This window comes from Acanthochromis polyacanthus, chromosome 22, assembly GCF_021347895.1.
Source record: "Acanthochromis polyacanthus isolate Apoly-LR-REF ecotype Palm Island chromosome 22, KAUST_Apoly_ChrSc, whole genome shotgun sequence".
NCBI classification, from domain to species: Eukaryota; Metazoa; Chordata; class Actinopteri; family Pomacentridae; genus Acanthochromis; species Acanthochromis polyacanthus.
The window spans coordinates 17,841,545-17,866,382 of NC_067134.1; the positions used below are offsets into that span (position 1 = coordinate 17,841,545).

Here is a 24,838-nt window from a genome sequence, read left to right on the forward strand (position 1 = left end):
TTCACTCCTAATTGAAGAGGTTGTTATTTATTGTGTTGGATTCTTGCAATCACAAGCCACTTCTAGATGTTAAATGTGTCTTTTTGTGAAAATTCAGAGAAAAAGACAAGTTCCCTCAAGATATCTTCCACAAACTGTTACTCTTAAGGCATTAAAATGTCAGATATTCAGTCTTTCCAGGCATCAGCTGCCAAACCATTGTTCTGGCCCAATGCTGCGAAAATGCAGAAAGAGGTCAGTCATAGAGGAGTCCACAGGTAATGTTAAGGTCGTTGCATGCAAAAATGCGTTCATGAGGCGATTTCCCTGCTTGTTTTAGAGCGATTGTTTGACCAAAAACTACAGAATAACCCACACAAGCAGCTTTAAAGCACTTCAACTGTTGCTTTATCAACATTATTTGAAAGATTACAACAGACGCATTCATTTCTTTGACTTTCTTTAATAGAAAAGTAGCAAAACTCGCTGTGAACCACTCCATAATAAGTTAAGTTGTGCTTTGAAGTGTATGTAAGGCATTTTATTGTTGCTTTATGACTTTTGCACCATATTTAAGCACATTTATCTTCCAGATTAGAGGCTTTCGGATGATTATAAGTCATTGAAAAAGATGTTTTTATGTGTGTCCTGAATGGATTCTAAATGAGGTTTGTGTGTGGAGTTGGACACCATTCCTCCAGACAAATGGCTCTTGTCATATACTGTTCCCAAAGAGAGAGAGAGAGAACTCTTATAACCAAACACAACCACAGAGGCAGACAGAAGAAGAGAGAAGGCAGTCACATCCATCTGCTCTCTGCCTGCTCAGTGTCTGGAATTTATTTCTATTTTAAGGTCAGTGTGGTTGCAAACTGTAATGTAGTACTACTAACAAGTTGTATATTTAGTTATAGCCCCGTAGTTGTTTGTAAAATCATAAAGAGGAAGTTTTTCCTCACTTCTGCACAGCTACATGTCATATTTGTAGGTTTACATTTCTATTGTGACTTGTTCTTAACTCCTCTGCTTTCTCCTGCAGGGCTTCCATGAAGGGACAAACGGTGGATTGATTTATTCGTAGCTCCGGTAGGAAAATGGTTCCAGTTAAACTCCTCATTCTGGGAGCTCAGAACACTGGAAAAACAGGTACAGAATCGAGAAAGAACACAGGCAGACAAGTACGAAGGATGTGTTTTGTGAACTCTGGATTATATAACGTGCTGCAAGTTCTCACATGTTCATTAGCGAATGAAAAAGGTTAAGTTTAGGGTTAAGTCGTGGTCACGGTTTGAAAGGTTTTGCTAAAAATGGAAACCTTACATTGACCTAAAGCTGAACTGTCCTCCTGAGCGTTCAAGTGTAAATGTATCCAGCCAAGTGTTGATGTCAAACTACTGCATGTCTCATTTTATTTTGAAAGGCTGTGCACATTTTGCATCATTTGTGAAGAATTTGTTGGGTTGTTTTGCTGCTATAAAATGAAAGAAGCATGCAGTAAGAACTCCAACATTTTAAATTGCTTACCTATGCCTGATTTTTGAATCCATGTGTGCATAACTTGCAATGTTCCCTAGAAACTCAAGACAATTGCAACCTTAACTATCACAGTGAAAAAGAGGAAGTCAGAATGGTTTACCCACAATTGAAAGGGAGCATTATTCTAATCCCAGAATAAATCATACTATGTTTGACTGATGTGTTAGCAGAATATGCAGCCCTGCAGAGACTTAAGCATGGCATGTCTCCATTAGAGGTTTAAAAGGCCACACAAGAAATTCTATTAATTTCCATTGTGGTCGTCGGTGCAGCAGAAATCTCAGTGACTTATCTTCATGGTGGGATGCTGGCAAGCTTGAATGAAAGCTCAACATTTTCCCAGGTGTAAAGGTTCAAATGACAGCCTTTTAATGTGTCCTGCTAAAATACAAGGAGTCCTTCAACAGTAGACATACAAGTCAAACAAACATGGACCTTCCAGACTCCTTCCACCCAAACACAGCCAAAGCACTTGTGCATTTCCATAAACAAGGCAAATAATGTCACAAAGAGGATAACTCTACAAAGCCGCAATCACATGATATGAGAATACGATGCTGCAGATCTGATGCAAATGTTTCACATCATTACTCGTGTGTGAAGGTGCAGTATGTGACAGAAATATTAGTCTGTTGTGTTTCAGGCAGCTCTCTCTCCAGTGACCATGTCTGTTTTGTGTCTCCAGCACTGTGTGTTCGTTTCATAACCAAGCGCTTTATTGGCGAATACGACCATAAAAAGGGTTGGTAAATATTTTTTCCTTCTCTGACATGGAAAAATAAATGGACGATGCATTACTTCCCTGCGTTGTTCACTGGCAGGATGAAATTATGAAGGTGTGTGTTTCTGCAGAGGTGACCTACAGATGCAGCCGGGCGGTCGACCAGGAAACTGTTGATCTGGAGATCTTGGATGTAGCTTGTAAGGTAAACTTGTATTATACACACTACCGTTCCCAAGTTTGGGCTCACTTAGAAATGTCCTTATTTTTCAAGTAGAAGTATTTTTTTAAAATAAAGATAACATTAAATGAATCAGAAATACAGTCTTGACATTGTTAATGGGTAAATGACTATTCTAGCTGGAAATGGCTGATATTTAATAGAATATCTCCATAGTGGTACAGACGAACATTTCCAGCAACCATCACTCCTGTGTTCTAATGCTACATTGTGTTAGCTAATGGTGTTGAAAGGCTAATTGATGATTGGAAAACCCTTGTGCATTTATGTCAGCACATGAATAAAAGTGTGAGTTTTCATGGAAAACATGAAATTTCCTGGGTGACCCCAAACTATTGAACGGTGGTGTAAATTCATAGTCACCAAAATGCCATTAGTGTTGATTTATTTGATAATGACACTTAAAATACAGAATTAATACTGGCAAAAATGCGGCTGTGACATTGAAGCTTCTCCTGCTAGTTTAAATTTATCCTGCATTAAAGTTTTAAGGCCACGTGTAACACATTTAATAAATGTATTGTTGACAGTCACCTCTACGAATACTTAACTTCATCAGAGAATTATAAAAGGTTTGATATTTTGTAAAATATTAGCTTTCATTGGCTTTTTTAATGTCTGTGTGCTAACTGTGAAGCTACGTCAGTTAGCCTAGTTGGCTAAATTTGCCAAGACTAGAAAAAAAAACTTTTAAACATTACAAATAAACCAAAAGATTAAAAAAACAAGAAACAGAGCAGAAATATTCATCAAATTTACACTTATGCTTGTGTTTTTTTATACATTACAGAGACAGAGTAGTTACTCGCTCCTAATTAGCTAAGTCTATAGCTCATTGCTAATGGCTAGATTCATGTTTAGCATGAAAAAGGTTTCTCTCATAAACTCTGGAAAAAGAGAAAATAAGCATATTTCCCACTGTTACTTTATTCATACCAATAAATACAACAATGTTTGGATGCAAAAACAAGTATTTTTATTTTTATTTATCTTCCTAATTCACAAATTTTAATTATGTATTCAAGGGAATAGTTATCAGTCAAACTGGTGTTGAGTTGTTTCAATAAAATGTCTCCATTTAAAAAAAAAATCTAAGTTGTATCTTTCTTATTTTGTAGTCCAAGGAATATCACTTAAACTGGTGTTGCTTTGTTCGATTAAGGTATATCTATAGGGTTATCAGTATGTATTGTTTGGCCTTAACTGTAATATTTAAATTGCTAAGGTAACTTCAAAACTTTTATCTGCTTTTCCAAACGAACTCCTGCAATGCACATAGTTACTTCATGATACAATCTCTTCCAGGAGAGCTCTGTGGCTTCTCTGGAGTCTTCCATCCGCTGGGCTGATGGATTCCTGCTGCTCTACTCCATCACACAGCGCCGCAGTTTCCTGGAGGTCCCACGACTCAAGACGCTCATCGACAAGACCAAACACAGTCTGAGTATGGAGATGCCTTACTTATTATCAGAGGATACTTCATTTCTATTGAGTAAAAGCCTTACAAATCCGACACATTTCAGCTTTAATGCCATTCATTTCACAGTAAAGGCTGGATAAGTGCAAACATATCTTGTGTAAATTTTGGGAGGAGATCCATGAAATATTTAATTAGATGTCTTCAGTCCACAATATAATATTTGCATCACCAGTAGCAACTCTATGTTTGCTCTGCAGAAAGAAACTGAACTACTGAACCAGCCACATGATCTCCACAGGAACAGTGTGTTCACTACGTTTGCATCTCTGTTCTAACTCTGTTGTGGCATCTGCCTTTTGTCATCTTTCTGCACATACATACATGCACAGATGGAGCAAAGACACATTCCATGTTTGGTAGCTGATCCTGTGCTCTGCAGGTAGACAGAATTAAACTCCAAACGACATCATCCTGCTGCTTTATTGTCGTCTCACTCTGTGTGTGTCAGTTGTTCCTACAGTGCTGGTAGCCAATAAAGCAGATTTGGAAATTGGCAGGGAGGTGACAACAGAGGAAGGACAGAGACTTGCGAAGGATTTAAGGTTTGTGCGCTTATGTTTGCATGACTGTACTATTTATTGTTTTCAATTGTAAATTGAAGTTTTACTATCAATATAGTCTTCCTTTTGTTTGTTTTATGGCTGCTTCTTTATACATCTGGCATTTCGGTAAATCGACCACCGAACCTGTGCTCTCAAATCTGTTTCGTATGCGATAAATTGCCTGGTATGACGGTGTTACAGGCTCCTTGCTGTGATGTGTGCGTTTTCACACTTTCGCAAAATTTGAAGAAGGGATATGAAATACTGGTTCAGATAAATTAGATCTAAAATGTGAAGCAAACAATGAAACAACTATAAGCCTACTTTTGGTCAACCCTGTATATTATTACTGTTATTTGGACGAAAATATGAGGAGAGGGAAAAGATATCAATATACATTTATCTTCTGCTCTGCCTTGTGTGCGTATTTTCTCATGAACTAAAGTTTTAGTGTGTTTGCAGGTGTGGTTTCAGGGAGTTGTCTGTGGCCGAAGCAGTTTTAGCCGTGGAAGCAGCTGTGTTTCAGCTCATTAGGTTTGTTTCTCTTACTCTCTGTGTGACCGAGTAAAATCACTCCTAGATTCTGAAATAATCTGAACACACACAACACATTTGATACTAACTGTTGCTAACACTTAAGCACAGGACACAAGCTGTGATTCAATTCCATGCTACACTCATTTTAAGAAGAGCTGGGAGAGAAAACAAATCAAGAAAAACATTTTATTTCCCTTTTGAAAAGTTAAATCTGCTCAGCTTGAGTAAAAATATGTTGATTTATTCACACTAGCTTCCAAACCATTAAAGCAGCATGCTGCACAGAATGACGATCCGGCAGAAGTGAGTGATTTTCAGCTGTTCAGATGTACTCTCAGAGGGAAGCTGTCTTGCTCCATATTTTTCCTCTGTTCCCCGACCGACAATCTTTCAGTTTAGAAGGTTTTGCAAATGTGTTGCACATGTTTGATTGATGATTTGTTTCATGTGTGCGACAGGCAGGTGTTGGATCAGCAGCGCCCTCTGCCTGACCGCCGCTCCTACATGCTGACTGTTCGCCACGCTCTGACCAGGAAACTGACCCGATCCAAGACCATGCAGTGGTGACAAACAATCCAAACTTTTGACATTTGTCTGTTTTTATTTAGAGCTCATGATTGAAACACTAATCTTTGCCAGCCAGGATGTGTGGAGAGAAACGGAAGAAAGAAGAAATCCTCTGAAGAGTTTTATTTTTTGAACTATAGCTCTGTTAATATTCAAGACATCTAGTGAATATGAGGACCGGTTTCAGAGTTTTTATGCAGCACAGAGGATTTGCCTGTTTCCTGGCTTAAACCTGCGACGTCTGGCTTTTTGGGCTCATGCGTCTTGAGGCCTCTGTTTCAAAAAGTAATACAGGAAACATGCACAACAGGACAGTTGTTTTGCAAAGCAGATAAAGCAGATGAGCGTTCGAACTTGGAGAATATGTGTGTCGCACATTCCTGCTCAGTCAGGAGTAATCTGGAAAAGAGGTTAAAGCAGGTTGAAGACGGTACTAGAAGGAGAAACAAGGGGTCAACAGGTAAAGCTTTAATAACGGGCTCCTCTCATCACCTTTTAAAGCAGCAGACAGTTTAAGACAGCTTGGATGAGAGTCCAAAACGGTCAGAGAAGGCTGGACGGATGATGTCTTTTTAGGTTGAATTTTCCATACAACTCCAATTTTATAGAAAGACAGCAATCCCTGTGCAGTTAGGATAGAAACACACTGAAACACAAGTAAAATAAGATTCTTTTATTAGTGTCTGTTGTATATTTTACAAGCAATGCATTTTATTGTGCATTTGCAGTTTGTTGTGTGATCCATTCTCCAGTAGAGGGCGGTGCAGCACTTTATCTGATGGAGACTTTGGCGCACTATTTGGCCAGAGGTGTACAGTTTGAACTGCTTTGTGTGGACCTCAACCTCTTGAAGAGTCTTTGGAGGTCTTTTCCACAAAATTCTGTGGAAAACCTCCCCAGAAGAGCAGATTAGTAACAGAGGAAATGCCACCGTTTTGCAATAACCCAATCAAAAATGACATTTAGGTCCGTCAGCTTCATTATCTTCCCTCAAGTTTACTTTAATAATTAGACATTTTTGTGTGTAATTCACACAAGAGTCAACGAAGTTCATGAGTCTGTGAGTAAAGCGGTTAAAGTCGCCCTTGCAGTTGGAGCGTACAGATGATGTAAGAGTGTGTAAAGAATGAGGCTGGCTTTCATTTCAGTCTTGGCGTTACTCGACTGTGTCTTCACGTTTCTCCCCATGCATCTTGCTTTCTTCTGAACTTGTGAACTTTATGCTCGAGAGACATCTGTAAAAAGAAAAAAAAAGAGACAGGAAAAAGCAAGACAGCGAGAGACAGAAAATAAAGCAGACTGTAACAGGAAAGGAAAATTCTGGGCTTTTTTTTTTGGCATCTTTGTCATCTATAAGCAGCAAAAAAAGAAGAATATGAGCTGTTCTGTTGCAGCCACAGCTATCTGTGAAGACATTATAGGAAATTGGATGTGTGCTCTCTCTTATCCCTCCGCTCTGACCACCCTATGACCGTTCACCATGTTACCCATCAACTACTCCACCCAGCTGCCACCAACCAACCAACCAACCACAGAGCTCCATGCACTTATATATAAACACAGAAGATGTAAATGTGCAGACAGTTACAGATTTCGGCTCTAGATTTTCTTTATATCAAACCACATTTTGCTGCTTTTTATAGCAACAGCCACTCTGTTATTTATCATTCTGTCATTGCCTTTTTGCAATGTCGCTCTCACTGTTGACAAAGTGAAATTATTGTCTGTATTTTTTGGTTTTGAAATGGAACTTAATGAGTCCTCTCAACGTATAATTTGGCTTGGTTGCATTGTAAACAGACGCAAGTTCCTCTGTTTCTGTTGAGTAGCTTTTCATGGCATGTTTGATAATCATCCAGTCATTCATAAGATAATGGGTAAAACTAATACTTATATGCTGGTTTATTTCCGTTTTCTCCCCATGACACTATTGAGGCACTGAGTTGCGGTGGTTATTTCTTGCTAACTATTGTTGAATATTAAAAGGCTGCTTTGGAACAGAAGTCATTACTAGCAAAGTATGAATTGCTATTCCCCCACATGAGCGGACGCTACAGTGAATAAGCCCAAGCGTGTTAACGGTGGAGCGAGAAAGAGCGTTGACGTGAGGACTAATTGTCTGGTAGTGACAGTGTGCAGCAGAGTGAACCCATCACTGACTCACACAGACACATAAACCACATAAAAAAAACTGTGTTGTCCCCCACCTCGGAGGCTTTGATGATGCCGCTCCTGCCGCCTGTGATGCCAACAAACCTGAGTGGATTAGGGAGGCAGACGAGGAAGGCTTGAATAGGATGATGGCAACGGGGAGAGGGGATGACATCACACCGGTCACCAAGGAGATGAAAGGTCAGGACCCCGTGTCAACTCTCCAGCTCAGAATAGAAGATGAGTCATGCCTGCATCATTGCACCAGCAGCCAATCAGAAGCAGCCTGTCACAGCGCCGATCAATGGATGAAAAGCCAGTCGTGGACCTGCAGTGAAAGAGCACTGAGTTTTTTTATAAGTTTGTGCTTATTTTAAATACATTACGTAGAAATGATCATTTCATTCATGCAGTGTGTGTGCCTTTGTCCAGGAGGAGGTGAATGCTTGCTTTCCAGAAAAGCTGACAGCTGTTTATATGTGCTGATCAAAGCCAGTTGTAAACCGACGATCTTCCTCCTACTTTACTGACAGACGGTTATTTACATCAGGACACCACAGTTTAGCAATCAAGTTGATTTAATGAACACAAACCAACCAACACAATTCAACACACTCATCAAAAAGGGATCAGCAGTGATTACATGATTCGCAGACTGTCATTAAAGGTATCATCATTAAAGCGGCACTCATCAATATTTTTATATCAACAATCAGAATAATACCTATGTGTGTGTGTTGCTCAGTGATTTACAGAAATGATTCCTTCCTCTGCAGACTGTCATTGTTTTGGTTTATTCGCTTGCATTAGCCTTACTTTACCAGCACCAGACAGATTTATGTTTCAGAAAAGCTCTAAAAATACATTCTACACGGGCAGTAAAGTTAGCAGGATGCTGGTGGACATAATGGGATTTGAACAGCTAAACAGATGGGTGATTCTCACAGAGGTTGGTGGGGACCAAAACTGAGCTTAAAGGTGACTAAGTTAATCAGTATTTGACCTACATTTGCCAAGTTTCCAAACAGCACTGTGACTTCATGTTGGTTGTATTTTTCTGAGAGTTTTAGGAATAATATATCAAAAATGTACACTACTGTTTAAAAGTTTGGGCTCACTTAGAAATGTCCTTATTTTTGAAAGAAAAGTAGTTTTTTTTCAATGAAGATAACATTAAATTAATTAGAAATCCAGTCTGGACATTGTTAATGTGGTAAATGACTGTTATAGCTGTTCAAAAGTTTGGGGTCACCCAGACAATTTCATGTTTTCCATGAAAACTCACACTTTTATTCATGTGCTAACATAACTGCACAAGGGTTTTCTAATCATCAGTTAGCCTTTCAATACCATTAGCTTACACAATGTAGCATTAGAACACAGGAGTGATGGCTCCAACACATCTCTACAAGCAAAATAATGGTTGATTTATTAGATCACCAGTAATGATCAGAATCCCACTGACTGTCCTCAAATATGAATGAGAGTCTGGGAGGTTTGGGAGGAAATGACTGTAGAGTAAATAAAAGGTCACCGCAGTTACACAATACCAATGTGTGTGAGAAAAAAAACACAGAGACACCTTGTCCACTGGGATGGGACACCTCCATAAACTGATAGGTGGTAGGAGATAGAAAAAAAGAGAAAAGAATGATGAATAAGGAGAAGGGAGAAAAAGGAAAAAAAACAGGAAAGGAGTAAGAAGTCAGGTGGAAAAATCCAGAACAGTAAGAGGAGATCATTACATAACAAACCATTGTGTGATTTGGAACATAGCACATACACACAAAAACCTGATGATAATCACTGTAGTCCGTTATGACGAGGAGGACTTGTCTCTCTTGACCTCCACCGCACCCTAATAATGGCATGAATGTGAACAATACAGTCAGGGGCAGACTCAGATTTGTGATGGAATAACAAATCCTGAAGGACCCAGAACTGAGTCTTACAGCACTTTACTTGCAACCTTTTGCTTTAGCATTCATCTAGCCATGTTATTTACATTACATAAGAGAAGGGAAACATGACAGTTGAATGATTAGGGCACAAATCTTATAGGTGCAAATTCTGTTAGCAGTAACTTCAGAACAGTTAGATTCCTGTCTGCCTGATTTTTCAATCTATTCTGTATACCAGTATCTTTCTGTATACAGAATAACCCTATGCAATGTAGTGATTTTCCACATTCAAAGCAATCAATCAATGTGCAATAGCTCAATTTCTACATACAGAAGAACCTTTACAATAGCAACAGTGCAAATGTATATTTCTAATTTTATTTTATTTTACTTTCTGTTTGTACTGATTTCTGCAATATCCCCTTTGCTGCTGTAGCAATGCAAATTTCCCCACTGTGGGATTCATTAAGGCTGATCTTTACTGCATGTGCTGCTCTCTTTTCCCACATTTCCAGCCAGAATGAAAAAGAAAAAGAAAAATCCTGAGAAATTGAATCAACTGTTGTCATATCATTCAGCTTTTCTCATTTATTTACTGAACAAAAACAGCAAAATTCATTTTTAAGCTGCTAATAAATGGAGAGCTGCTAAATGACAAAACTAGCAGCTCCATAAGGCCTTTTAGAGGGCTGTTTTGTGACAGTGTTAATGCTTACCTGGTAAAATGTTTATCATGTTTACTATGCTAGTTTAGCGTGTTAGCATGCTAACATGTGCTAATTTACACTAAACACAGAGACGAATTCCATCTATTTTGCATAAATTAACATATTTTGTCATATTTTTTTTTAGAAAAAGAGACATTTAAATCCAATATGATTACAATCCATTTGGAGAAGACATGAGTGTTTGTGCCAAATTCTGTCTCCACCACAAATTTCAACCTCATGTTCATCCTGGGGATCATAACCTTCATACGCTTTGTCCTCAGGGGACCATGAATGACTGTGGAAATTTGTTTTGCAATCCTCCACGTAGTTGTTGAGATATTTCAGTCAGAACCAAATTCATGGAAGCACAAAACCTTCGAAATCCATCACTGAAGAGGCAAACAACAAAGCAAATAGATACATAAAACACTTGGAAATGCCCTTTTTATGCACTCAGCTCACTTAACTCTACCCGCATTATGTAACAGGTCACAGATCCAATACACACACATGTGCACCTGTGATACTTGGAACACAATGAACAGGGCTTCTATCGCCCTGCTGTATTTCAATCTCTGTGTCTCCGGCTCTCTGAGGAGAAACAATCTGGGACAGAATGAGAGGGAGGAATGAGATGGGCGAGCCTGAGCAATCATGGAGGAGAAAGAAATATCTGTTTCATTCCCTCTTTCCTGTGAGTGTGAGTGTGTGTGTCATAGCTGCAGGCAGTATCTCAGGCTGTCATAATAGTCTCGAGAGTCGCTTGTCTTTTTCGACGTTTCTTCTAACGCACATTCTTCAACTCAGACGCAGATCACAACATGGATTTAAACCCAAAGATGAATTCAGGTGGCACTGGTTGCAATAAATAATAAGCTCAATGCGATCACTGTTGTTGATACATATAGAAGTGACGCAGATGTGATATTACAATGTCCGTTGCCTGATTTGAACATTGTGACTCACAGCAAGAAAAGATCGCTGGAATTAATACGTTTAATAACAAGGGCTCAGTTTCATTTGAGTCCCTGAACGCCACACTAGTGAGCCACGAACTCATGAAATAGATCTACCAGACAAATGGATCAATCATGGCCTCTACATGTGCTTATTCTAGCTGAGCAAACCTCTGCTCAGGTTGAGGTTTCGCAGTTACACAAGTACATCAAAATCTTAGATAGATGCAACTGAGTTGGTTGCACGCTCCTGACAGAACATCAAATTGTCATATTAAGCTGATTTACTTAAACCTAACATAACATTAAATCAGGGTCGAGATAAGTGGGCTTTTTTTGACAATAATTTACAAAAAAAATTATGCAATGTGATATCCAACATCTATAAATTTAAAATACGTGATTGCATAAGTATTTGGCTGTTTTAAAGTGACTCATTTAATTCAACGCAGGTGAATTAGTAGAAGTGACATAGAGATCATTTGAGTGCAGTGAATGTGTCTCAAGTGAGTGTAATATACACCAAGAAGACAAAAGAAGACTCCAAGCAACCCTAAGAAATAGTGATTGAAAGGTGTAAGTCAGAGGGTGAATAGAAGACATTTTCCAAGTCACTGAATATCCTTTGAAGTGCAGTAAAAATCCATCATTAAGAAATGGAAGGACTATGGCACATGTGTCAATCTGCCTGGGTGTCTTTGTAATACAATCACAGAGACATATGCACTGCACTCAGCTGATTTCCATTTCACTAATTGTGTGACTTTAAGTACAAACTGGCTGCACCTGTGTCCAATTAGGTGAGTCATTTTAAAGTGGAACTAATACAGCATACTGCATATATATCCATTAAATCCATCATCTCTACACTGCTTAATCCTCTAAGTCATTTTGATTTTACCAGAGGTGTCCAGCATCATGACGAGATGATTTAGGTAAAACAATTACCATTTATCAAAAAATTACAGAAGCCATTATTTCAGGAAGGTGACGCCTAAATCATCTCCTCATGATGCTGGAGTGTAGATGACTGGAAGAAGGTACTCTGGTCGGATGAGTCCAGGTTTGAACTCTTCGGTCTGGAGAACATTTTGATGCTAGATGCACCCACAATGAAACATGATTTTAAACAAAAAATCTGTTAACGTAAATTATTATTTATTAGTGTTATTTTTAAACAACAGTTTAAAAATGATTTTATACATATTTTATCATGACAAATATCTGTAAAATAATAGTGTTTTGTTGTCTTATTTCGTGATCAATAATTTGAAATGTTATTTTCTCACTTTTTGAAGTTTTTCTGTAATTTAATAGATGTTATCTGTGATTTAACAAAATATTGAAATATGGAAAATGACAGTAAACTTTTCACTATGTTGATTTTACAGTTAGCATGGTGTATTTTAAGTGTAATTTTGAGGTGCACTATTCAGACGAATTCTGTGGTTATTAGGAAGAAATTTCTTGCTTCTGGGCGTGGTCGTCATTTGACGCGGTGGGCGGGTCCGTTGTGAATATTCATAAGCGCATGGCTGAGACAGCGCACGCGAGGTGAGAGCTGGATGAGTATATCATATCATCGTCCTCGCAGCAGGAGGATGTGAAATTTCTACATTTTCAAGTTTGACACTGAAAGGAAGCAGCAGCAGCCGGATTCAGCGGCTTCACTCACAGGTGCTGCTCGGTTCTGCAGTCGTCTGACAACAAAACTGCCTCATTTTTAATGAGTTGGTTTTAAAGAGCTGCTGTCCATCCGTCCAGCGAGCCGCAGGCAGACACACAGTCATGATGGAGTCTATTTTAGACAGTTTAACGGCTGAGAAACTCTATCCGTCCGGGGGAACCAACCTGTTGGACCTGGAGGAACTCAGCGACGGAGATTTCCTCACTAACGTGGTGAGTCCTGGCTTTAATTAAACCCGCTTCCCCTCAGCTGCTCATCATTTCCACATTATTATGAGCGCAAATTGTTGACTCGTTTATTTCTGCTGGAAGTCCGCTTTAATCAAACGCACCTCCGCTGCCTGTTCCGCCCGGAGCCGGACCTCAGCTGGGCGGTGCAGTTATTAGATCCTGACAGACATCCGGGGCTCAAACCCTGTGTGTGTGTGTGTGTGTGTGTGTGTGTGTGTGTGTGTGTGTGTGTGTGTGTGTGTGTGTGTGTGTGTGTGTGTGTGTGTGTGTGTGTGTGTGTGTGTGTGTGTGTGTGTGTGTGTGTGTGTGTGTGTGTGTGTGTGTGTTCAGTTGGCACACCTGACTACTAATGTGCTACTTTTCAATTATGCTTTCAAGTGTTTCTCTTAATTAAGCCTCAATCAAAGCATATTTCCTCATTTATTCCCAGTAATGTCTTTATCTTGGATTAATTTACAGCAGTTGCAAGCTCAGTCCTGCTGCAAAATCGTCTCATATTTATTTATTTTTTCACAGTTGCATGATGAATCACAGGACACTTAAATGTTTTCTAAATCACAGACCTTCTTCAGAAACCACCTGTTTCCTCCAGTGCTTCCTGCAAATCCTCCTCTGCTCATAGCATCTGAGAAATATAGTCTTTAATCTCAACACTGAAAGATGTGTAATGAAAAGTAAGACGTGCAAAACAGTACAAACTGCTTTATAAACAGTGATGGGTCATGATGGAGAGCTTACGCACTGTTTTTGTGCATGTGTTGCATTTAAATAATCACACCTGACATGATTAATGCCAAGCCTTAAGTCAATGCAATAATCCTCATGCCATTCCAAGTGTGCTGAAGGTGTGTCGTGCACCTCCGGCTACACAAAATACCAAAAGTACGCTGCCATGCTTGACTGGGCTTTGCACTCTTAATTCATAAAAACAACACACTGTGACACTGCTGCTCGCTAACAAGTTAACAATATCACAGCATCATTAAATGTGTCAGCTTATTTCTGCTCTGTGCCTCTGTATGCCTCTTTTTCCACTTTGTGTCATCCCCTCTTTTCTTTTTTTTTCTTTTATAAATGCCGCAGGTTTTTTAGGCAGACCGCTATTCTAGTCAGTGAGTCAGCCGAGCAGTCTGCTTGTGGTTTAAACCCCCCCCCCCCCCCCCCCCCGTCTGTGTTCTAAATAAAGTAGTCCACTGTGCTGTGAAGCCACTAGGCTGGGCTGTACCACTGAGGACATGGGAAACGATGGCTGATTAGCCGCTCTGCAGGATATCATGATTATACGTGCTTTAGTGCAGTGAATCCACCACATTTCAGTCCCTGCCGGTCTCTGTTGACAGATGCTGAGATGACCATGAATGAAATCGGTGGAATGAGCTGCAAATTATTTATTTTGTGTCTCTAACTTTGTGTGTAGCACTTGCTCATAAATTACTTTGAATATATGGCTGCAGATGAGGTGTTTATTATATTACAAGCTTTCTATATGGCTGTCAAAGTGAAGCTCCTTTTTATAGTGTGGCTTCTACTCATATATGTCACATTTGTTTCTTTTTAGATAGACAGATGCTTTATTAATCCTGAGGGAAATTCAAAAAGGTGTTGGCTGTTTCACTCTTTAGCTTTGGTTACAATAATGCATATGTGTCGCATGATATGGATCAACATTAGAATTGAAATTGTGTTGTGTAGTTTATTGTAAATCTTCTTTTTGCCCTAATTTTTAACTCTAGGTTGTGTCGCCCAGCTGTTATATTATTCTGTAATTACTATAAATGGCAATACTCTGATTCTGAAATCATTTTTTGCGTTGTATCTACTCTCAGATGTATGGTGTAAAAATGAAATATTTAGCTTAAGATTAGCAGAGAACTCGATTTTTGTCAACTTTTTCCCTCATCTTTGCCATTTTAAACTAAATTTTAGTAACTTTTTCATCATGTCTTTGTTCCAAGTTGGTTAAAATGGGAACAACTGACCAACAAATGGGCACTAAGAGACATTCACTTGTTTTTATTGAGGTGAGCTCTGTGGTGCACTACAGCAGGGATTCATTCTCTCCCTGCTCTGTTTTATGTTTACCTCTTCCAGTACTGTCTGTGCCCCGTTGATAACCAGGGGGAATAAGGAATACATGCACGCAGCATAGAGCTGGTCAAGGTGCCTTAAGAAAATAATGAAGTGAATAGCTGCGATAGCTGGAAATGGCCTCCCATACAGAGCAGTTTAATCGATTTATCATGTTAAAAATATAGCTCAGAAATTTACCTTTACTGACACACCTCCTAACCAGACAATAAAAGCAGGATTAAGTTGAGCTGGAAATACATATACGCTGGCATCATGGAGTACAGCTTCGTTTTGGAAGTGAAATCCAGACACTGGATCAAGGATCATACATGGATAACAGATTTTAGCACCAGCTGAGAACTCCTAATGACTTCCTTAAATCCTGGAGGAAAATAGGAACAGAGCTGCCACTACTGTTCTCTTCATAATGGGATAATAATATGCCATTCATTTCTGTTATTGAATCATGTCATCTATAGCCCAGTGTTCAGCAGCTCATGGAGATGCAAGCCGTCGTTGCCATGGTAACACAATGCACCCTTTTAACTTTTTATTAACTGTTGACCAGAGGTGCACATGAGACACACAAGAGGGCCAGTTTTAGATTATGTTGAATATGAATGGAAAATGCAGGTATAAATGTTGAAACGGATGAACCGTTTCCGTATTTTTCATGATTGTATTTCATTATCAGGTAGTAATCTTTTATTTTTGCCGATAAAATTTTCATAAAGTATTAAAAAAATCACCTCAAACCAAAGATATTCATATTACTTATCTCATATATTCTCATTTGGGCATTGAAAGTAGCAAATGCTCATTTTTAGGAAGCTGAAACTGGAGAATATTTGACTTTTTTTGTTCGACTTGATGGCTAATTTTATTATCAAAATAGTTTGACAAATGCATTACCTGGCAAATTCCTGCAGCTCTTATTTAGTGCAGATTTGTTTTCAATCATTCAAGGCACACAGATGCAGAAAATGAGGTCAAGTGAGGACAGTTTAGGATATTCTCGCTGTAAAGTGTTCACTGGGTGTTCTGTTTGATTGAATTCTAGCCTCATGCATCTATACACACTTTCCACCCTACTTCCACTTTCTCTTTATTTAATTTTCTGCTCTTCCTTCTCCCTCCATCCGCCCTAGATTCTATTCTACTTTACTCTATTCTACTCTCCATTCAGACCCTGTACTCCAGCTTAAAAGAGACACACCCATCTCATTTGCATGCCGGCCGCTGATTGGCTGCTCATCCGCCAGCAGGAATGTGTGCAGGCATGCAGCGCCGTGTGTGTGAGCAGGAAAAATACTTTTCTCCTGTTTTATTGGGAACTATCGCTCACTTTCTGTCTCGGCACACACACACAGTAACCACTGCTGCTCTCTCGCTCTGAAATGTAGTTCAGCTGAGGCCACATCCAGCCAAGCCACTGCAGCCGCTCAGCACCACACGCAGCCAAATACAGTAGAGAACATTGCCATTTTCTTATCTATGGCAGGCAGGATTACAGGATAATGACCTGATGTTTTCAGGTCTGTCAAATTTCCAATTTCATTTAAAAATGTCAGCCGGTCACGCTTCATTTTGCTGTCTTATTTAAATAGTCTGCCAATGCAGTGGAGACAGATTAATCTGTTTCCGTCATCTGTTTATCTGTGATTAATATGAGAATAGTTCAAGCAGTTAAAGGTTAGTGTTAATATGGAGATGCTTTCTCAATGAGTCATTTTGTCTATGAAATGTCCAAAAATTGGGGGGAAAAAGACATCCCACAAAATCCCAAGATATTTAGTTTACAATCCCAACTGGCAAAATAAAACAAGCATTTTTTAAATATATTTGTTCTTGATTTACCGTCTCAAAGATTAATCACTAATGAAATTATTCACTTCTTGCAGCCCGACTGATGATTTCCCAACTTGAACTGAAACCTCTTCAGATGATTGAATGTGTGGCTGTCTCTCCTCAAACAATTGCTTTTAATTTGTTTTTCATTCATGGTGGGAAAGTGAACTTGCTGCTTCATAAATTGCGTTAACTAAAAACAGTCGTCGTGATTAACTGACTGCAAGAGGCTGAAGATAACAGACAGCTACACGTAAAACACTGTGCAGCACTTGAACAGGCTTTTAACTGATATTGTTTATGAGAAGAAAGTCTTTAAACACGGGAAAGTGGCAAATGTATGTCCCCACACAGGCATTATTTTTAAAAATTTAAAAATAAAAAAATCTTGGGTAGGGCTTTTACAATTCATCTCTCAATCACGCTGTCAAATTTCTTGATAATCAGTGTTAATTCCTGCAGTCTAGTGTAAAAATGCAGCTGCTTTGATGCCCAGAAGCTCAAATTTTCAATGCAAACATACACATTTGGGGATTGCATTCCCTTGTTTAATTTTTTTTAACCTCTTTTCTTTGTTTATGGCAGCATAAATCTGCTGTCCACATTTTATTTGCTTGCAATATGCAGCTGATAAATGATTGGCAGTTACATTTTAGAAGGCTGAATGTGAGACGACATGACTTCAATATCTTTTTGCTTTTGGTTTATTTTCCTTTGGCCTTTACATGATGTCCTGAAGATTTTACGATCGTTTCCACTGCAAATGTTCGTTCCGCAATGACACGCTTTTTGGCCCGACTCTCGATAATCCAGTTTGTCCCCGTGCTTTCCAAACTTCACCAAACTTCACATGCGGACCGGAGTTGGTTTTTCTGCCTCTTTCACCTGAACCAGCGAGGCAGCCAAATGAAAGGAAAGGAGAGAGAGAGATGCGTTGAGACTCAACACCGTTAATTACAGGCATAACAGAGTCGCTCTCTGCATTTATAATTACTCCTTGCATGTGTCTTTCCCAGCTCTCTTTGTGTGGTTTACATCTCAGCTCCGTCCCTCCTAATGACACACCAGCTCCGAAATAAGCTATAAAACCTGTCAACTGCTTTTTAACACTCTTTCTCTCCCCATTGTGGTTCTTTTCCCAGCAGAGAGGGCAGTGTTTCAGGTAATGACAGGTCCAGACTTCAGTTCCTCTGTTCACACTGACTGCAGCTGTTCCAGCATCAGCATCTAAATCCACGCTAGGCTCATTAAGCTTCCTGTCCTAATGCTGACAGTCCCAGCTTCTACTGCATGCATGCTTCTTTGTTTATCTCTGCATTTTAAAGTTGATGAACCAAGACGGTTATGAGAAAATGCTGTTTTGCATTTGCTACTGAATGTCAGTGGCGATGTGTTACAGATTAGCATCAGCACTGGGTTTAGCTTTTGGAAAACAGTCCACATGTCGACCTTTTGTCTGAACAATAGATTGGTGAAACACAATATTTTCTGCATTTTAATTAGGTGAAATTCTCCATCCCCTTCACGAATTAACCCTCTGCACCCCAAGCAGTTTCTGGGTGTTTTATTTCCCACATTTATACATCCACATTTATGCAGATTTTGTTGCTGAAATATAAAATCCTGCACCTCTATAGAAATAATCATGGTTGGAAGTTGGACCAAAGTAGAATTTATTTGATTGCTCATTTTATAAAAATGAACAAAGTTGAAATGAACATTGACATTTTTTTTCCAAGTGCCCACAACTCTTGCCACTACTGGGAAAAAAAAAATGGCGACCTTACATTCTATGGGTATTTTACTACTTTCACTTTTGCAAGTCTCCCATCTGCTCTGTGCAAACAGCCTACAGTTCAGCTGAGAAGTCCCAGAAGTTTTCTCTTGAATTCTTATGTTTCCAGAATCAGATTGGAGCAAAAATGTTTATTTGTGGCAAAACTTTAAATGAGAAATGTGGAAGAAAATGGGTTTCATGAAAGAGTCCAATATCAAGCTTGGATTTGATTGTTTTTCCTGACAAAACCAAGTCACATATGATTAGTTGTTATTCGTTGAATGTTTTTGCAGTATCCTGATGAACTCTGATTAGACATTTCTACTTTTTTTTTATTATTTAATATTATTCTTTTCCTCAATATATCCCTCTATATAGCCACTGTGCCACCTTTCCTCAGTATTATGATGTAAACTAAATCCGTTCTTGATCATTTGCTGACTAAACACTTGAACTGATTTTTCCAGCGGCATCAGATTTTGAAGATGATTTCATATTCTCTTTTTGAGAGACAACACAATCTGCTCAGTGAGCTCAGGACTCAGAAGTAGTCAAAGTTCATCTAATTAGAATTCTGACTGCTGCAAACACCAATACCCACATGGCCGGTAGAAAAGAGGCATCCAGATGGGCATGGAAGACAAAATACTATCTGAACTTCCTTAATTATACGACACAAGTTTGCATGTATATTGAGACCTCAGGAGTGAAGAAATCTTAGAGAAAGGTTTCAATCATTTATTGATGTCAGATGTGTTTTGACAGCATGCTGTAGGTTTGAATTTGTGATGCAGAGTTTAGGTTTGTGTGCTGTGTCTGCTGATTAAAGCAGCACCTGTCATGTTAGGCTTTTAACGTTTCCATAGTGTATGAAGAAAATTACCCATTTTTGAAGCCACATTGCTGTACAGGTTTCACATCAAGTTGCAAAAGACAGATGGCTGCAGAACAGGACATTTTAATGATTACTTCTGGCTGCAGCGCAACAGTGCATGGTTTGATTTCCCACAACGCAAACTGTAATGACATTTATCAGTGTTAAAATGGGAGCCACACTTCTATCCCGTGTGACATCCAGCTCCAGGTTTTTGCGCCACAGGGACTGTAGATTTCTACAATGGCAAAAATCAGGGTGATCTCAGTGGAGCAATCTCTACATGTTCAGCCCTGAGAGGAGGTCTTCTCACCAGCAGGAATACCTGAACACGTTGGAAAAAACACGTCAACATGGCCGTGGATTCTTTATCACTGCGGCAGGTGATGGAATATAAAAGATTAGCCTCATACAAGGTTGTGCTAGTAGGAGGTGAGAGCTGTATCACAAGCTACAGGTGTGTTGGAAATAAGTGAGTGGAAAACCCACGTAACCCGGCTAAATATTGCAAAATTGGGTCACTTAGTGAGGCTGAATACAAAACTGAGGCCCAGGGTTGCAAATGTCACATTACATGGTCATTGCTGGAACAGGAAGTGCCACAGAATATAACATTAGCAATGTAAGTAGACTGCTACATATGGGCTGACGCTTTGGGATGAATGCAGCGACGAAAGATCATTTTCGATCTTATATATGTAAGCGTTTCACTTATGGACCTTTCTCTGCTTTTTCTCTCGCTGCATTGCTCCATTATACACCAATTAGGAAACTTTTCACTGTTTATCCACAAGCCGGCTAGCTTAAATGTGACCTATATTCCCTATTGGAGCAGTATGAAAGAGGCCATGTCGAGGTTATTTAAACGGATATTGTTTTGACATCTAGTGCAGCAGGAGAACAAGGCCGCTCTGTCAGGATACCTGCACTATTCCTGTGTGTGGGTGTTTATGAATGAGTGGGCATTCACTTGTATGTGAAGGAGTAGGATCACTGACTGTGTGCACGCACATCTGGGGAAGCAGCGGCTGTCAGTTTCTTTATCCTGTAGTGAGTCTTGAGGTAAGGAATCAACTGACTCATTTCCAGTTCTAGTTTTGGTGAAGGTGAACCAGCAGTTACGCTGCCAGTTAACTCTCTGAACCCACTGGCAGGTTTGAAAGGTATGCTATCTTTAAAAAAATTACCTGAATTGCATCATTTATCTGAGCCAGAGCTTGCAATTGTGATATTTCAACAACATTGCTTTATTTTACGCGTCTCATTTTTAACATATATCATTTGCATTAAGCAGGTTCTGTAAAAAAGGAAAAATTCAGCTCTCATTGGTGCAACAGAGAAGCTATGACTAACTCAGCTGTGATCAATTCAGCAAAAATTCAGGGAATATTTGACTGAACTGCAGGCTGAAGAGAAGTTTCCAAGCAAATTAAAAATCTAAGTGGTAAAAATACATTTATTTCCAGTATTGGTAACAACCTGTGCACATGTTGATTCCAGGTTTTTTTTTATTTTTTTTAAAGCCTTGCATCTAAATAATCAAAGAAATCAACTTCCATTATTTTAGTTGGGTTTATAGCTGTGTACCACTGCATAAAAAATTATATATTTGAATTCTCTAAATGTCACTCTAGCCTTGTTTTGCTGCTTCCATAAAGGTGCAGGATTTTAGATTGCAGTGAGTAAAAGTAGGCTTTAAAGGTTGGATGTGTCCACATAGTTTAGAAATACAGATTAGTACAAGTTGCACTTGTGTGCTGAGCTATTTCTTGTCAAGTATAAGCTGGCTCATTGCCACGGGCTACTGCAGCAGCTAAATGTAACAGAGATCTTAAATGCCATTAGTTACACCTGCACTTTTTCCTGCTACGACAAATCAAAATGTCATGTGTGAAAAATGTCTGTTAAGCTTCCAAATCCCAAACCTTTCCCCTTTTGTTATTTACAGACCTCAGCATGGTTCTGTTGAGTTTCAAAACATCACTTGTTCTTCATGTGTTGTGCTTCTGTGCTTTTTTTTTTTTTTTTTCCTACCCAGCATCTGCACTCATTCCCCCAGTGTGTGTGTGTTTGTGTGTACTTGCTCCACATGTTTTCATTTGGCAGCTGCATGTGTCCCAGACTTTCACTAGAGACACACTTGACCTCTCAAAGTCACAAATATAGACTCGCACAGACTTTGAGATAATGCGTGTGTGAAGCTGTGAATGTTGCTGTTAAATGTGGTTGTCTGGACTGTATTTAAAGGGGAAGGCAGAAATGGGGAAAAAAGAGCAAACGGCTATCAGAGTTAGAAAATATAGCCATTTTTCTGCAAGTCTCTTCTTTCTGTCCTAAGCCCCTACCATCAGAGGAGCACAGGAATAGGCACACATTTCATATGTGCACACAGAGCACAGCCATGGTGCTAAAAAATTAGCGTAAACATCTAATTTAATTGGCTACAATTGGCAAAACTGGCAGGTAAATCTACTACACAGCCTCATTGACCACTACAGCAGATGCAGATATTATTAGAAAAATGGAATTACCTGTCAAAGTGAAATAGTAAGTCTGTGTAACTTCAGTTCTATAAGTATGCATTGAAAGTCTTGACTGATGTTTTATTGTGTAAGACTCTCTTTTTAATAAGGCCATCTTCCTGTTTTGGACTGATTTGCAGCACAAAATCCAAATAATCCTTCTGTTCTTACAGTTACCTAGCCTAGCCGCGCTAGACCCATGTTCTGAAGGCACAAGGGTCTAGGACCTCTTGACAGGGAGGGAGGCGGGATAAAAGATTGTCTTTCAAATCACTCTGCAGCAATTGGGTAGGTATACAACCAATCAACGCAACGAATAGGCTGACATAGTTCCTAGAGCGCCGGCGGATTGTGGCTAAGTCCCGTTAGCTTCCCAACTAGCGGAGCCAACTGGTATATTAAGGATTTGCCATATCCCGTCGGCATACGTCCAAATACGTCTTTATTCTCAATGAAACACTTCAGTGCCGTCCTTTGTTTATCTTTCAAGTTGAATTTTAGCTTCAAATCTTTAAGGGCTGTGTCCAAAGCCGAGTCGAAAGATAACCGTTTATTGTGCGCCGGTTGTTTCTGTCAGAATCGTCGCGCCTCTGTCGTCACTTCGTTACGCCCGCCTTCTAACTCTACACTTCATGGTGATTGGTCCGGCCAGTTTTAGGAGAATCCAACCTCGAGCCTTATGGAGGGTAACTAGACCCACCCTGGCAGAGAATTAAATTTGTTGCCGTGGGTTGTCTAGCGCGGCTAGGCTAACAGTTACCAGCTCTGATAAATTAATTCAATTTTAGGGATTTTTTTTGAAGACAAGATGCCTAATATTGGAGGTTCAGAGGGTTCAGGTTAGGTAGCTTTGGTCAGGCAGAAGAGATAATGAAATCTAGTACCAACCCTCCACTGTACATCAGCATTTGCAGAATGGGCTTAATCTTCTAAAGCTCAAAACACAGCCAAAGACTGGTACGGAAGTCCATCTTCCTGCCAATCTACTTAAATATTACAATATTCTGAAATGTTGTTGTGGATTTTTTTGGCTCAGTGATACCAAAATAAATAACTGCCTACCCCAGTTTTAAGGAATATGGCAGGATTGTTCACTTTAAGCAGATGTTGCTTTAATAATCTTTCATCTGGCATATTTATTCTCTTTCACCCTCTCAACAAATGCTGAAGCTTCTAAATATGCATACATTAAAAAGACAAAGGAAATTAAGCCAAAAGTACCTTTTAAAGCACATCCAAATCGTAAAATTTATGTAAATCCTTGGCGTGTGAGCATAACATGAGTCGCACAAATATTCAGCATACTGGGTGTTTACAGGCAACTGGAATCTGGTAATCTAAATAAAGGTAGTGCTCAGAAAGTCCTGATGTAGACCTATCTCAAGTAAAGTATGCACTAAAAAAAAAAAAAAAAAAAAAAAAAAAATTAGATAAATATGGTATCTTACGGATGCTCTGTTGTTGGGTGGATGAGTTTATCCAAGCTGCCTGCTGCCACTTGTTTGATGAGAGCAGAGGTTACAGGATGGAAATCCAAAACAATGAGCTAAAACAGACAACCCTCCACAGAGCTGACGAAAAGGAGCGAACCTTTCACTCTACACATTTGATCCATTGTTTGTATTAGAAACATGCTGAAGTTCGAGCTGTATTTATTATCCAGTCATGTCTGTGTTGTTGCTACTGGGCCGATTTTATCTGCTCTGACACTTCTGGCAGGTTTTGCAGAGGAGGTTAAACTAATTTCCTGGAATAAAAAATGTAAATCTTTATTTTTTTTTTTTGTGATTGTTGCTAATTAAATCAAGTTGGTTTTTTTTGTTTTTGTTTTTTTTTCTCACTGTCTGAGGAGCCTCCAAGCAGAGTATATTACTGGGCCCCGACCCGCCAGTATGAGTGTCTGCTTTTGTTCTGCTTTCTACATGTTTGTTGAAGACCATGGTGACTCATAGTGTGTGTGTGTGTGTGTGTGTGTAAAAACCAGTGAAATCAGAGCACCATGCTGTCCTAGGTTTCCAGAACACAGCTCTCAGCTCAGTGACTCATTCATCCAGACTGAGGATTATCTATCAATGCTGTTTCCCATTGACTGACTCCTCAAGGCATCAACACGGTCTATGTCTAATTTCTGACCCTGAGAGGTGAACTGAAGCTACAGGTTGAATATTTGTCATTTGAGTCCTTTTCCAACATTTCTCTTGGTCGGGCTTCTCCAGGATTTGCTGCTTTTCTTTGTACTAGCTAGACTCTTGTGAGTTGAGTATTATCAGATTTTGAATCGGGGACATGATCAGCTGAATTAAAAATGCAAATGGTTCCTATTTGCAGTCTGTAGTCTCTAGAGTATCTCTTTCAGGGTCAAAAACTTTATACAAGCATCAAAAAGTCTTAAACTTTGATACAATATTGAAACCACAGATCCTGTTAGCATTAATCTGCTGTGGCTGATGCAAATGCATTTAGAAGCTTTGGTCTCCTGACATGCCAAGCTTATAAAACTACTAACAAA

The 24,838-nt window shown here is 39.3% G+C and overlaps 2 protein-coding genes across 2 annotated transcripts in view; both read left to right on the forward strand.

Moving 5' to 3' along the window:
- The first annotated feature begins 82 nt into the window (after nucleotides 1-82).
- Nucleotides 83-8,915, forward strand: zgc:110699 (uncharacterized protein LOC325371 homolog). The gene is made up of 8 exons (XM_022210323.2): nucleotides 83-834; nucleotides 1,019-1,125; nucleotides 2,201-2,257; nucleotides 2,368-2,441; nucleotides 3,783-3,921; nucleotides 4,406-4,499; nucleotides 4,962-5,033; nucleotides 5,495-8,915. The coding sequence occupies exons 2-8, from the start codon at nucleotides 1,074-1,076 to the stop codon at nucleotides 5,601-5,603; spliced, it is 597 nt and encodes a 198-aa protein (XP_022066015.1). The 5' UTR covers nucleotides 83-834; nucleotides 1,019-1,073; the 3' UTR covers nucleotides 5,604-8,915.
- Nucleotides 8,916-12,862: 3,947 nt separating this feature from the next.
- Nucleotides 12,863-24,838, forward strand: part of creb3l1 (cAMP responsive element binding protein 3-like 1) — a 32,752-nt gene continuing 20,776 nt past the window's right edge. Inside the window, exon 1 of the mRNA XM_051943450.1 lies at nucleotides 12,863-13,220. Coding sequence (XP_051799410.1) covers nucleotides 13,110-13,220 — 111 coding nt within the window. The 5' untranslated portion in view covers nucleotides 12,863-13,109. The remainder of the gene's footprint in view (nucleotides 13,221-24,838) is intronic.

Coding starts and splice junctions, on each gene's coding strand:
- zgc:110699 (XM_022210323.2), top strand. CDS start 1,074: ATGGTTCCAGTTAAACTCCTCATTCTGGGAGCTCAGAACACTGGAAAA. Junction 2,258..2,367: donor CGAATACGACCATAAAAAGG/GTTGGTAAATAT, acceptor GTGTTTCTGCAG/AGGTGACCTACAGATGCAGC. Junction 4,500..4,961: donor AGACTTGCGAAGGATTTAAG/GTTTGTGCGCTT, acceptor GTGTGTTTGCAG/GTGTGGTTTCAGGGAGTTGT.